Below are 15,340 nucleotides of genomic sequence, written 5' to 3'. Positions count from 1 at the left end.
CCCGGGCTTGTGTGTTTACTTAAAACCCTGGGGTTGCCGGTTACAGTATAAGCCGGGCCCCAGACAGATGGGCTGTAGGTCTAAGATTCCATGGAGGAATCCTGCATTTTAAACAAGTATCGCAGAGGCTTCAGATACTGGCTAGACTTTGCAGGCTGGCTAGTGAGAAGCACTGATTTAGGTCAGTGGGAAGGAAGAGGGAAGATGCCCAGGCAGAAACCAGGAAAGCGTGCTGTACCAGAAGACCCTGGGCCACACCCAGCCCACTCTGACAGAGCCCGAAGCTCTGGTTCAAAGACAAGGCACAGCAGGTAACTCGGGCCCCACCCAGTGGCCTGGGTACCATCACCAAAGGCCTTTCAGGTAATTGCGGGAAGCCTCATTCTCTGCATTTCACTTTTCATTTCTTTTTTACTTATCTCCTACAATTCTAATATACTACCATCCCCCGTTACGTTCTTCTCCCTCTTTCCTCTCTTTCAGGGGACTCTGGGGAGCTCCTGCTTTGCTCCAGCACTCTGGGGCATTTTGTGGCAATTTGATGACGAGGACTGTGCCCTCAGAAAGTCTACCCACGGCCGGCCCAGCCCCATCAGCTCCCGTAACAAGGAAGCTGCCGCTGACCCTGTCCACTCGGGCTGAGCCACCCTGGCCTGCCCTCAGGAGGCAACTTGCACCCACCTGTGTGGCCTTGGGTGGCGTGTGGCTCTGTGCCTCAGTTTCCTCATCTGCAAACAGGGTGACGAGAAAATGAGTGTGCATGGAGCACGTACTATGTGCCAGCTCTGTTCTAAGTGCCTTCTGTGTAGGCTCAGTCCTTACACTGTCCCTACCCTATGGCACAGACATCTCATTGTACAGATGTGGACATTGAGACACAAAAACTGCAGAGAAACTGGCCCCAGGCTGTTAACAGCTGACAGGTGCTAGAACTCACAGTCTGGCTTCAAAGCCCAGGTTCATAATCACCATATGACATCAGTTCTATCACTTACACTTCACACAGTGAGTGGAGAGTTAAAAATGAGCCACTTGGAACACCACTTGTGCATAATAAATACACACAAAAATGGCAGCAATTATTGTCGTTGTCATGGTCCGCCTAACCCTCTTTTTCTGCCATAGCAGGGTTTTCAGCCTGCATGAGCCAGGGAAGTGCACCCACTCTTGGTTACATCTCCGTGGGGGTGGTCAGAAGTGCTCAGAACTGTGTGTGACGGTGCCTGAGCGAGCGATTCCCTATTCCCAGCTCTGCTGTGCTTATGACAAAACAGCAAACCTAGGACCACACTTTTCACATCTCCAAGTCCTTGGCTGTTTGAGCAGATAGAAAGCTCATCCGCCCACTTAGAGAGAACACTGATGTCCGGCGCCCACTTTCTCCAGGCACAGGGCTGATGGGTGGGGGGTGTAGAGGGGTCCTTCTCAGCCTGCACGTGGGGACTTGGGCTTTTGGAAGAGCCCTGGGAGGCGCTGTGACCACTCTAGGCAGGAGCTGTCTGCTTCCTGTTAGGAACTCCGAGAACTCTATTCTTAGGGTGCTTTCTCTTGCCTTTAACTTTGACATCTTCCAGAAGTTACCTTGTACTAAAGCAACACTGCTGTGGCTATAATTTACACATCACGTCACTTGCACAGAGCATAGTCCACCCGCTTCAACCCACTCCTGCCAGCCCTGCAAAAATGGCTTCTGCATCCTTCCAACCACCATCCTTCCACTCACTCCTCCAGAGAGAAAGGTGAGATATGAATGGTCAACAGCAGAGGGGGGCCCAGGAGGTAACTTCGGCTACATCTAAGCTTTGGGACTTCCCAGATTCCAGGATGGGCCTCTCCACTCAGTCCGCGTTGTCATGGCAACAGCTGTGGCCCAAAGCCCCAGCTAGCCGCCCAACCTGTGAGCGCTCCATGGGAGCCACTTACCGTGATGGTGTTTTCCTTGCTGTGCTTTTTGCCTGGTGACGAGGAACCCAGGTTCTGGGGAGAGAGACAAGAAGCATTATCAAAGCTGTTTTCCATATTGGACACCCTTTTTTCATTCGGGTTCCCTGAAGGGGGTGGGATTGGTTACAAACAGCGTGCTGAGGAAGCTGGGGCAGCTCAGCCTGCCGTTAACTCTTAAGTCACCATATTCTGGGCAAGGGCAGGCAGGAGTATTCCTGACCCCACGCTGCTCCTGTGCTGGGCTTGAAGGCGGAGCAGGGGAAGCCTCCAGCACAGGCTCTGAGGGAACTGCTCCAAACCAGGCCGGCCTCCTCTCCCCCAGTCTGCCATATGGGAGTTAACCCCTCAGCCGCCCTCTGCTGGTAAGCGGCTCGCGTGCTGCGTGCTGCCTGAACCTGCAGAATCCACTGGGGAGCAGAGAGTTAAGGCAGATGGCAGGCCACCACCTCCTGGCACTGAAGATTCAGAACATGACATCTTAATCTGAACCCTTGGGTCAGACACATCAAACCCTCTATGCATGTCATGTGCACTGGGGCACTCAGCCACCTCCGTGCCTCGCTGCTCTCCAACCCCGAAAGCAGGGAGGGATTTCTCAGCCGAGAGTCGTGTTTCAGCTTTCATTCAGACATGGGATTGCCTTTGTATGTCTTCCTGTTGCTGGCAAGAAAACCACTGTTCCAAAGACTTTTGAGCCCACGGGTTCTCAGGAGTTTGCTCCAGTCCAAGGATGGTTCTGGCACAGAAAATTAGGGATGGCCAGCTGAAAATGCCACATTGGTCATAAGAGCCTATGAACCTAAAGGGGAGGGTCAATTCTGGTCTCCGTTGTCCCACTATTAGCAGTTACATTAGGAATTCAATAGGGTCCCCAGGCAGGACGGGTGATGTCTACTCCTGTCCGGAGCTACACATCAGCTGGGAAGCAAGTTTACCCCTAAAGCACTGTGTGTGGCTAGTGTGCGTCCTTATTCTTTTCTAGGGGAATGTGAGGAAGTAGCTGTCAAGACTTTACAGATAAAAGCCCAGGAAAAGCATACAGGGTCTTCTCCAGCCAACCTCAGGGACCTAGCAGCTCCCCTGCTATCCCCGGCCCAGCACAGCCCTGTTCCACTGGGCAGGAAAAATTATCCGGGGGTGGGGTCAGCCCCATGTGCTAATCCAGCAACCCTTGGAGCTTGACTGAGTGCCTGCTGCGGTCTCTTCATGCCCTTCTTCCCATCTAGACCTCCTTTGGCTGGTAAGTAAAGTCAACTAATGAAAACCGATATTCTAAGAGCTCTAGATAAAAAGGACTCATAGATCATCCACGTCACAGACAAGAAAATGAACTCACTCGCCCTGACATCGTGCCAAGTAATATGACTCCTTTGAGTCTCATTTTCACTATCTGTTACTAACGGTCCTCAAGTTTTGGAGTGCATCAGAGTTAACTGAGAAATGTGCCCCAAATCGAGTCCAGGTAGCACCTCCCAGAGCTTCTGATCTAGCAGGCCTCAGGGGGGCTAGTGCCTCTGATTGAGTCTGGGGACCTCCCTTGGAGACACACTGATCTATGTTCTGTCATTTCAAGGCTTCCTACATCTGGCAGCTCCTTTAGCAGCCCTAACAGGATCCGGGGCAACGGTCATGATTGTGACCAATTACCGCTGCTGTAGGTGTTTTTAATGAATCAACTCATCCAGCTTACCCTACACTGGACCCACCCAAGTTATCAGTTCTGCCCCAGGGCACCTGCCAAAATCAGGCCGCCCTGAAGGAAAGCAGAGAGAGGCTGCTTGGCATGAATCCAGGTGCCACTCTCCAAGGAGAAGGGACAGGTGCAGAGCTCCCTCGAAGGTTCATTCACTGGCCAAGCAAATACAGCTGACCCTTGAACAACATGGACTTGAACTGCACTGGGTCCACTTATACATGGATTTTTTTCAATAGACGTACAGTCAGCCCTCTGCATCCTAGGTTTCACATCCTAGGATTCAACCACCAGTGGATTAAAAACAGTGTATACCGAGGGAGTATAGTGAAGCTTGGGGGAGTCAAAAGTCATCGGTGCATTTGACTGCACAGGGGGTCGGCACCCTTATTCCCCACTTTGTTCAAGGGTCAACTATACAAGCCTGGGAGAGAGAAGGGGGAAGAGAGTCTCTGGGAAGGACTCTGCAGTTTGCAGGAGTCTCCCTGTCATTGACACGCATCACCACCACCACCGCGCGCCCACTTCGGCCCATCAGGAAGGGCAACCAGTGCTCCAGCACCTGTGGTGAGAGCCGACAACTTTATGTCAACGCTGCAGCTGCGGATGATGAGAAGGATGAGGAGGATAACTACAGGAAGGAGGGAGCTCTGTGAGAGTTCCTGGGTGCTTTTGCTTATGTAGCAGACACCAGGGTAGGCATTTGACATCATCTCATTTAATCCTCAAAACCCTAGCAAGGTCAGTGGCATCCTCTCCATTTTACAGATGGTGAAACTGAAGCTGGCAGAAACCAACTCATTTGTCCAGGGTCACAAGGCAATTAAAGAGAGGATATTGGAACCCATGCCGGAATAACTCTTCTCTATCTTCCGCCACCTCTCTACTTTGAGACCTGGGACAATCTCTTATTGTCCAGGTGTCTCTGCAGGGGCCAAAAAAGATCTCCATCATCCACAAACACTGATTTTGGAATCGCTGTGTCCAAGGCTCTGTGGAATGAGGCTGGACCCAGGGTTTAGCCTCCTCCCTAAAATGTGGGTCAGGATAGGGTTGCAAGTAACGGCACTGCAGGAGAGTAGGGTAAGTGTGGGTATCAGTCCTTCCTATCTCTGCCCTACTAGCTGTGCAGTTTCAGCCAGTGCTGAGCGGGGGGATCACAGGCTCTCTGAGGTGGTCTCGGGCTCTGCATTTGCTACTGATGACCTGTGCCTATTGTTCCAAAGTCATACACATAAACATATCAACATGATATATGCATGCATCATACACATATATATGCAGCATACACACACACACACACACACACACACACACACACACACACACACACACATAGCACTCCACTGAAAGGGCCCAGATGGAATGACACCTCAGTCACAGTAAGAATACCTACTAGCTAGAAGTTGGTTTGTAAATGCTATTTCCTATTAAAAGGAACTCAGGCTCCTTGGAGAAACGGCTAATTCCAAATGTCTGGTGAACCCAGAACATTATTGTGCTGGGGGGTAAGAAAGTGTTGAGAAAAAATGATGTGATATAACAAAAGGACACAGAAGCTCCCACAGGACAAATCTGGGACGATTTGAGCATGAATATGAAAAATGACTACACATGATTAACTCCAAAAGTGGTGGTGGGGAGGACAGCACTTCTTTACAGAAAAAAGCCAATTAAAAATGTGTATGGAATTAGAACATCACCATTTGCCAACCCCAACGTCAAAATGGATTCAGGCCACGATCCTCAAGGATGCTCAAAGCGCTGAGTGAAAAATACTGTTAAGGTAAAACCACACACGTATCCTGTTCCCTATCTTCCTACAGATTACTGAAAAATTAAAAAGGGAAAAGGTACCCCTAGTAAAGGAGAAATCCTGTTGTCACCACATTAACTGAGATCTCAGACCCAGCATCACCCAGCAGCGTGGTAACCTGGGAGTGTGCATCTCCAGACATACATAATGAAAAGTACTCAACAGGCCCCAGGTGGTGTTCTTGGCAAAACTGCGTAAGCTGCGTCTAAGCATAAGAAAGCAATTAGACCAAGAATGTAGGTCCTTCTACAAGACAACTGACCTGGACTCTTCCCCAAAAAAGTCAATGTGAGGAAAGACAAAAGAACAAAAGTGTAGGAAATATAGCCTCGATTAAAAGAGACTAAAGGGATAATTTAGATGAAACAGTAAATCCATGCAAAGCAATATTATTTGGCTATAAAAAAAAAAGAATGAAGGGCTGATACATGCTACCATATTAATGGACCTTGAAACAGTATGCTAAGTGAAAGAAGCCAGACACAAAAGACCACATATGGTATGATTCCATTTCTATGAAATGTCCAGCAAAGGCAAATGTATAGAGACAAAAAGTACATTAGTGGTTGCCTAAGGCATAGGGGGATTTTTTTTTTTAGGGTGATGAAAATGTTCCAGAACTGACTGTGATGGTGGCACAACTTTGTGATCACACCAAAAACCACGGCGCTGTACAATTTAAATAGGTGAATTATATATTATGTGAATTATATCTCAACAAAGATGTTTAAAGAGGAGAGAGAAACTAAAGAGATACAGCAACCAATGTATCCATATATGAAACTTGAATGGATCCTGGACTGGAGAGAGAAGCAGCTATAAAAAGACATTTTGAGGACAACTGGGAAGTTTGAATATAGATTATATATATGTTAGACGATATTACTGAATTAATGTTTTCTTAAGTGTGCTAATGGTATTGTGGTTATGTCTTCCCCTTTAGAGATACATTAGGAAATGTTTACAGTTAAATGAAGTTAAATGATTGGTCCATGATCCTTTATTATAGCATTTCTTCTACTTTTATAAATGTTTGCAAATATCCAGAATAAAAGTTTCTTTCTTTTTAATTTCTTTTGCCTATGATTTTAAAGTTTTTCTCTTTCCCTTTTTTAAAATGACACCCCAGCCTGGTTTCCTCACCTCGCCTGGGCCTCCCGGGCCACTGTGCTGTCGCTGTGAGGTGAGGACAGATTGACAGAGGCTGGTGTTGATACACGAGGTAGTCCTTGGTAGACTGGGGAGGGGAGGTTGGGGTGGGGAGAGTGGAGGTGGTCCGAGCAGCCCCCGCCCCTCCCCCCGCCCCCCGGATGTCTTCTTTACACTGTTTCCTCGCCCTGTGAATAGCCTGGGTCCCACTTCCTTGGCAGGGTAGATCCAGCATGAAACCTCTCAATGCCTCGCCAGTACCATGAGGACAAAATCCAAGCTCCTTACAACAGGCCTGTGCAGACACCTCCAGCCTCATCTTCCGCCCACCCTACACTTGCTATTTTAGCAAACTATAGCCCCACTGGGGCTCTAATGGGTTCTTTGAAATCACGGCTCTCCTTCTTGCCTCTAGGCAGCCACGTGTGCTGTTCCTCCACCTAGAACTGTTCCCCCCATCTGTTTGCCAAGCCAAACCCCTGCTCATCTTTCCAGTCTTAGTTTATGCATCTTTTCTTAAGGAGTCTGTCCCTGACATTTCCACGACCACTCACCACCACCACCCCACTAGGTCCACGTAGCACACACTTCCTCCAGCTCTTATCACTGCTAAAACGAAGTAATTACCCATCTCATGTCTTTCTCCAGCACTGGCTCTAAACCTCCATGGAGGCAGGACTAGATCTGTCTGTGCCTAAGTGCGAAGAAGGTGCTCAGCAGAACATGTGTTGTTGAATTGGGGTGGGGGGACATTCAGTAAATGAGCTCAGCATTTTCCCATTCTCTACCTCAAACTCCATTCTCCAGGGGGCCCCTTAAGTTTCCAAACCTCAGTCCCATTCCCCTTCCCCTCTCCTGTGTCTTCCTGGGGGGCGGGGAGCTCAAGGGAAGCCAGAACTACTGAAAGGTGGGTCACAAAAGGACTGGGGCACTGGTGGGCAGGTTTCTTATCCCTGTTCGGGGAACAGAGAGGGACCCCACCCCCACCGCGCCAGGCAGGCAGGCAGGCAAGGCAGGGGACAGGCTAGGACTTGCTTCTACAAAGGCCGGCAAGACTCTCTCTCTGCCTGTGATGCCCTTGTCCTCCCAACCAGGTGGGCCCCATTTATCCAGCACCCAGGCCACCAGAACAGGGCTGCAGACTTGAAAGCCTCCACTGGGTGGCACCAGATAACCGTCACCTGGGCCCAGCCATGAAGGTCTCCCAGGGCTGTGAGGAGGAGAGGCAGGCACTCTAGGGGCTGCTGGACACCCAGCCATGACAGGGCACGGTGGGGACACATTCCTGGTTTCCATGGAGATTAGCTATGCTCCCACCCCGACCACCTCCAACAGTCCTGATTCCTCATTTACCTGATTCACTTGTTCAAGGAGAGGCAGCTACCACGTAGCAGAAAAAGAACACAACAGGGGTTTGAACAAGCCACTTACAGACCCCAGCCCTGCATCTCAGATGGCCATGTGTTCATTCGCTCATTCATTCTTTCTTCCAGTATTAAGTCATAACTGTTATTAATTATAACTGACAGCCTGGGGTAGTGTGAGTAAATACCATGCAGACTCGAGAGAACTGAATAGACTTTGAGGATCATCTGCTGGGAGCACTCTGTAAATATCAAACCATCGGATCCTATTTCCATGATTGGCCTCTAGCACCTTTGTGGACAGCCAGCTCCGTGGGCTCACGAGCCCTTTCACAGACTAAGAGAACAATATGCTACCTTCCTCTGGAAACCTGTGAACAAATGCATATTTGCTCTCTCCACATACTGCATTATTTATTTTTGTCACTTTGATGACAGCTCCACTCTCAGTGTTATCATCCAGAAAGAACATACTCAGCGCTAACTGTCCTGAAGCAGTCACTGCTCGCCCAGGCCTGGCTCGCCAGCACACGCCTTCCCTGCATCCCCCATACCAGTAATACCAGTACCTCGCTTCTAAATTCTTTTTTTTTTTAATAATGCTCATTGTATCTGCCTTCTATAAAAGAAAAATGTGTCCATTTTAGGAAATTTGAAAAATACTGAAAAGTATATTTAAAAAAATTACCTTAGACTAAGGTTGCTCAGCCTCAGCACAATTCATCTTTTCGAACTGGGTGATTCTTTGGTGATGGGGGCCGTTCTGTGCATTGTGGGATGGTTAGTAACAGCCTTGACCTTACTCATTAGAAGCCAGCAGCGCCCCCTCTCCAGGAGTGATAATCCCAATGTCCCCAAACACTGCCAAATGTCCCCTGATTGAGAATCAGTCTCGGATGCAGACTGAACCACCATCACTGTCCTGGATTATTTTCCTCTCAGTCATTTGTCTTCACAGATGTGTAGATGTCCCCCTCCCAGATTAGACAAATTGTATATGCAGTTTGTTTTCTGCCTTTCCCACTCAATATTATGTTCCCAGCATGTTCCTAAATCATTACATTTTCTTCAGACGAATGCTATGTATTAGCTGCATGATATCACTGGCTGGCTGGATGTTTGGTGCCGTAATCCATTTTACCCATCCCCTGTTGCTGGACAGTCAGGTTGGGTCCAATGTTGCAGTGCTGGAAATACTGCTTGAGTGAGCAGCTTCACACATAAATCAGAATCCCTGAGTATATGCCAAAAACAGATATTGGAAGGGAGATTCCTGGGTCAAAGGCCTATGGCACACACTGTCAAATGGCTTCTGAAAAGATTCTATCATCAGTATATATTTTGAGTAACAACTTCATAGTGTTTTGGGGGTGGGGAGAGCCATGTTCTATCAGGAAAGGAAGGGAAATGATGGCGGGGGGAGGGGGTGAGTGGGGGGCGGCACCAGCTTTTTCAGTTGTTGACAAACCACAGCAGAACTTAGGCTGATGCCTTCAGAAAACATTCTGTGATCAGGTGGTAAATAAGCTTCATTTCAAACAGGCTGACAGGGGCTGTGGTGGGAAGGCTACCTGGGGCTCAGCAGGAAACACACAAGGCCAGGGCTATGACGTGTGCCACAAGGAAGAGTGAGGGACGGAAGAACACACACACACACACACACACTCATACACACACACACACACACACACACACACACACACACACACACACACTCTGTGCACCATCGACTGGGCTTCCATTCTTGCTGCCCAAGACACATCCCCCCGCCAGCAGCACCACCTGGGTGCTGGTGGGAAACAGCGCCTCGGGCTCCTTCCTACACCTCCTGAATCAGAATCTACCCTCTAACAGGAGGCCCGGTGATTCTTAAATCCATCCAAATGTAAGAAGCCGTAGCCCACCCAGATGTCCACATTCTTTTCCTGAGTCTTAACTGAGCTGAACCTGAGCCCAGTGCTCAGCTTCCTAAGACAACAATTATGTTTCTGAAAATTGGCATTCTTGCCTGCCTTAAAAGCTGAGTGTCACATTTTAGCCAACTGTAGTAACAGATCCCAAGGTCTTTCTTTCAGTGCCTGGCACGTACTACCCACTGTTGTTGATAACAAGTAGCTGTTGTTAGCAGCAGCAGCAGCAGCAGCAGCACTGTGGGGCCTGGCATTTTCATTCCTGGAATGGGATGGTGGAGTTTGGAGGCTTCAGGGAGACCACCTTCTTGATCATTTATGGACAGACTAAATAAGACTAGTCCTCCATTGCTTCGTTGCAGCTTAACGCCACCGAGAACCATGGGGCTTGGCATCAAGGTTCAGTCTGAACATTAGCAATCACGTCAACCTGCACAAGGCACTTAACACTGAGGTCTGGGCCTCAGTGACCCCATCTGCAGCCCAGGAATGGTACTGACACCTACCTCCTGCGTTTACACAAGGGTCAACGGAGATGATGAATGCAAAAGCAGTTTCGGAATCTTAAAACATACTCCCATATCTTTCCATCCTATCGCTGACTATGCTAGATTATTAAATATGATCAAACATTTTACAAAATCCCATCCTGGGTGAAGTCTAGGGGTGAGAAGGGGGCGTGGAGAAAAGGAAAATGGACTGGCCCCCTCCATATTCTTAAAGTCACGGGAAACCTAGGCTCTAGGTATCAGGAATGCAGACAGCAGGACGGAACCCTCCACCGTAACAACATTTATAACCCTGTCACCATCTCCCCACTCCAAACCCCTCTCAACTTTTGGAGGAAATCAAACAAACCACATTATCCACTGTCCCCCTATCCAGGTACATTGGAATGACCCAGATAGACCAACCACTTTCTACTAGGGGCAGAAGTGGGCTGTAGCCATCTGGACCCTCAGGATGTACCCATCTTAATGACACCTCCCTGGACCTGCATAAATGCTTCCCCCTACCTCCCATAACAGGACCCCTTACCTGGGGATCACCGGTGGACTTTCGGACACTCATGTGGGCAGTCTCAGGAGGGTGCGCTGGGGTCCCTGATGCGTGGTATCCATTCACTGTGGGTACAGAAAGATTGCTCAGATGCCATACTGACCACAGATGGGCACCTCTGACTTTCTGCAATTGCTGCCTCATCTCCCACCTCACTGCCTGGTTCTCAGAGGTCTTGTGCAGCTAGGACCATCTTTCAGGAGCTTACCATTATTTACGGAGCTGAAAATGGGTTGAGAGCATCTCTCTAAATCCCCAGGACCCAAGTACTGAACTCTTGGGGGGGACGAGTTTCTTTTGGAACCAGAGGAGAAAAGGAGTGTGCTTATAGAAGATCAGGTCATGACAGTCCAATGGCCATCCCTGAAAATGCCACATCAGTTATGGTCATGGGTGCTGATCAAGATCCAAGCTCTCTCTCTCTCTCTCTCTCTCTCTCTCTCTCTCTCTCTGGAGTGAGGAAGCCCTGCCAGCACCTTCCTGCAATTCCCTGCTGATAAACTTCTCTCTGAGGACCTTTCTGCCTTCACCCTTACAGCAGTGTGATGTGGGTGTAATGGAAAGAGGACTGTGCTTACTGGTTTCCATGACATTTGGCTTTGCCAATTAATAGCCAGGTGATCATATGCCATCCTTCTTGAGTTGGTTTTCCCCCCAAAAAAGTCAAGCCTCTATACTCCCATCGTAGATGATTTGAAGCCCCCAACACCATCGCATGCTCCTGACATCACAAATGCACACTGCAGCCCATGCAATCCCAGCTCCCAGAGGTGCTGCTGCTCTCTCGCGGGTACAGTAACATGAGCTTAAGGAGTGGTTCCTCCTCCATAAGCCTCAGCTTCTGTAGCTGTAAAATGGGGATAATTCTACCCAGTCTCCAAACCTACTTTGTTAGTATGAAAATCAAATGAGAAATACTTGCAACAGGGGTCTGTAAGTTACGAAGGACTTAATGAAAATGAGAGGGGAGGGATGGAAGGAGGGAGGGTCACTGTTTTTGCTCCTTAAAACTAGACGCCTTGAACCCCAAGCCTGCATGATCTCTGGACACCAGGAAAGCATGCCTTCCTCATGCTCAGGCTTGGAGGAATCGCCACAACATATATACTGTGCAGGTCGAACTGTAGAAAGATGCACAAGCTGATGTCCAACTCACGGTTCTTGTTGAGAGAGCTCTGCAGCGAGGCAGGAAGCAAAGGGGAGAATGACTGAAAGTCAGTAATACCTACTCATGGGGAGTGGCAAGGGCTGGTGGCAAGCAACGAGGGATGAAGGCCACCCATGGAGAACCTTTCTCCCTTTCTCATGCTGTGGGGTGCCCCCCATCATCCACTGTTTGCAGTGAAAAATCCAGGGCCACCTGCAAGCAGAGTCACACTCAGCAGGTTCCTGCGGGCAGCTGGGCTGCTCCCTGGTCTACAGGCTTGGCCCGGTGCTCTGGAAGAAGGGTGGGCACAGACACACCAGGACAACAGAGAACTGGGCACTGAGCTGGTCCCCAGGGCAGTGTCTTGGGGAAGGAACAAGAAATAACAAATTAACCCCACGTGGCCAGCCATGGTCCTGGTCTACACTCACGCCCTTCAGGCGCTGGTCAAATGCTGGTATTATCCATGAGCCACCCAGGTAAAGAGGCGGGTGGGGGGCCAGGATTCCAAGAGCTTCAGAGAATGGGGGCAAAGAGGAAAGGGAAAAAGACAATCTACTCATATCAGCATAAGCTATGCCAGCAAGCGCATTAGACTGATGTTAAATATAACCCACAATGAAGGCATAACATTGGGGAAATTTTACGTATCCAGCAGCATTGCACTGAAATAGAAAAAACACAAATGCTGGGGAATCTAAAGAGAATAGTAGAAAACCTTAATAGACCGCTTTCTGTCTATGACTGATTAGTGGACCAAAGTGCGGATGTGGAAAATCTCGGTAATTTAATTTAAAAGGCTGATTGAACTAGATGTATGAAACATGATACCCTAACAACGATAATATCTTTTGCCAAGAAGCCATGGAACGTAACAACAACAACAAAAAGGTTGGGCATATTTTAAGCCACAAATAATCAATAAATTGCAAAGGGCATAAATAACACAAGCCACATTCTTTGACCAGAAAGCAATAAAAGCAGATATTAATAATAAAAGAACAAACATACAAGACTCCCATCCCCCCAACTCCCCAATGCCTGGAAATTTAAGAAAATGCTTTCTTAAATAATCTCAGGTCAAAGAGGAATTTAAAACACTAATTACACAATATTTAGCAGATAACGAGGAAGAACGTATCAAAAACAAGTGGGACAAGGCCTGAATTATATTTTGAGGGAAATCTAGAGCCTTAATTATTTCACTACCAAAGCCGAGGAGAAATAAAAATGGGCTAAACATTTGATTTAAGAATTTAGAAAAAAATTCAAAAGCCAATAAAATAAGCCAAAGGAAAACATGAGAGAGAAATATAAATATGGCAGTAGAAATTGATGAGTTAGGAGATAGGATAACATAGCAATCCTCGTGGTGCCTCTTTTGGGGGGGAGGGGAGATGGGAATCCCAATTCAAAAGCAGATCAGTTTGCATAATTTGAAACTGAAAGAGAACATAAATGCTCAGAATTGAGAATGAGAAAGAAAATATAAGCACAACCAATACTGTAGAGATGTTAAAAAATGCAATGGCATATGATTTATGATTCTATGTTAATAAATACAAAACATAAGGTTGAAATTATCAAAACAGTTTCAAAGGATACTAGAAACACCAAAATGAGTAAAACCTTTTCAAAATGACCTCCGTCCCAAAGGCACTGGACCCAGATGGTTGTATGGGCAAATTTGTTTAAACTCTCAACAAAGAAATACTTAGGCACAAACTGCACCATAGCATAGAAACTTGTGGTTAGTTTCCCAGTATAGCAAAGCCAACATTACCCTGATCTGAAAAATCTACCAACGACAACAGAAAACAGAACCACAGTTCAGTTTGACTATGAAAACAAAATATGTAAGTTCTTACCTGAGCAGGCCTTAGTTTGGAATCAGTCACTACCTTTGAAGGTGTTGGGTCCCTGTAAACAAAGGTTGTCCCCAACTCCTTGACGGCAGAGGCTGCCCTTCTGACCTCATACTTAACTCCCTTCACAGCACCTCAAAAGTACACCCTGAATATCCTGCTCTCTTTCTTCGGCTTCCAGCATCCCCCAGGCTCACAGCCCGCCTCGCTAGTGGCAGCCAGGAATTGTCTAATGCAGGGGCATTTTCCCCCTAATCCACTCTCTTGTTCTCACTTCAGTTCTGGTCAGCTGTTGGCTAATTACTGCTCATGTCAAAACAATTACTGGGAAAGAAAAAAAAGAAAATTTTCCATTCAACCATTTCCCCCCACACAGCAGCTTTCCTCTGACACCCTGTCTTGCTGCATTTCACCCTCACAGTCGCAGACACATTCAGAAAAGTGATCAGTGGAGATCTGAACAGTTACGGCTCACCCACAAGCATTCTTAATTGGCATTCCCAGTCCTCTGGGCTCCCAGCTTGCCAAGGGTTAGATGCAAAACAAATGAGGCCAGAAGTGGGTGCTTTTGAGGCCGCAGGCTTGCAGGGGGAAAAAAATAAAATAAAATTGATCAAGAATTACTCATAACTATCAGGAACATAATTCAGTTTGGGGCTATAAGAAAAAATGTAAGATGCTGAATCCAGCTGTTTTTAAGACACGAAAAGGGAACAAAATTCCATCTAGTAACGTTAGTAACTTCAGATACAAATATAAACACACACATGCACACATTTCATTCCTCTTTATGGGAAGTTACACAGATAGACAGGGAGAGGGCCTGGGGGATGTGTGAGAGGAGGGGGCAGAATTTGGATAGAAAGGAGAAGAAGGCTTTCAGAGGCTGGGGGGAGAGGGAAGTAGATAAAAACAGGAACGCACAAGAGCTGTCGAGAGAGATGAAACGACCAAGAAGAGCCAGTGACTCTGCTGCCCAGAGTTCACCCTGCGGTAGCTCTGCTCTCACTTCCCAGCTCCAAGCCCCCCATGGAAAGTTCCATCCCCCAAGCCCTGCTGCCCAGGTTTCCCTTCCTAAGGAGCCCCAAAGAATAGACATACTCTTCTAAACAAGAAAGCCAGCGCTGCACACGCCCCTCCTGCTCTCCTGCCTCCTGTAGGTCTGGCCCAGTCTCCCTTGTCTCTGGAATAAACACAGGAGCTGCTTTCCTGGGCGCCCAGAGGCGTTGTTCCTTCCTCCCTCAGTGCCTCGCAGACCCTTCCTAGCCCCTCCCCCAAGGCCCTGGAAGTTGCTCTTCCATCTTCCAGCATTGTACTCACCTTCTCAGGAGTAAGCAGTATCTACCCAGATCTGTTTAGAGCAGTTTTACATTTATAGCCTTCTGGTCTACCT

General features: G+C 48.0%; 1 protein-coding gene across 13 annotated transcripts in view; it reads right to left on the bottom strand.

Annotated features, from left to right (window-relative positions):
* Window positions 1–15,340, bottom strand: part of GAS7 (growth arrest specific 7) — a 243,007-nt gene that overhangs the window by 50,236 nt on the left and 177,431 nt on the right. For 8 of the 13 annotated variants that reach the window (XM_019654433.1, XM_019654446.1, XM_019654438.1 and 5 more), the window contains 2 exons: window positions 10,915–11,000; window positions 1,924–1,977 (listed from right to left, as the gene is read on the bottom strand). In XM_019654433.1, coding sequence (XP_019509978.1) covers window positions 1,924–1,977; window positions 10,915–11,000 — 140 coding nt within the window. Of the gene's footprint in view, window positions 1–1,923; window positions 1,978–10,914; window positions 11,001–12,091; window positions 12,111–13,950; window positions 14,630–15,340 lie in introns of those variants that run through there. The other 5 variants (XM_019654437.1, XM_019654436.1, XM_019654435.1 and 2 more) reach the window with 3 other exon arrangements.

The sequence above is a fragment of the Hipposideros armiger genome, unplaced genomic scaffold, assembly GCF_001890085.2.
Source record: "Hipposideros armiger isolate ML-2016 unplaced genomic scaffold, ASM189008v1 scaffold_222, whole genome shotgun sequence".
Taxonomy (NCBI): Eukaryota; Metazoa; Chordata; class Mammalia; order Chiroptera; family Hipposideridae; genus Hipposideros; species Hipposideros armiger.
The sequence above is the reverse complement of the archived record's forward strand: the minus strand, read 5'-3'. Positions and strand labels throughout refer to the sequence as shown.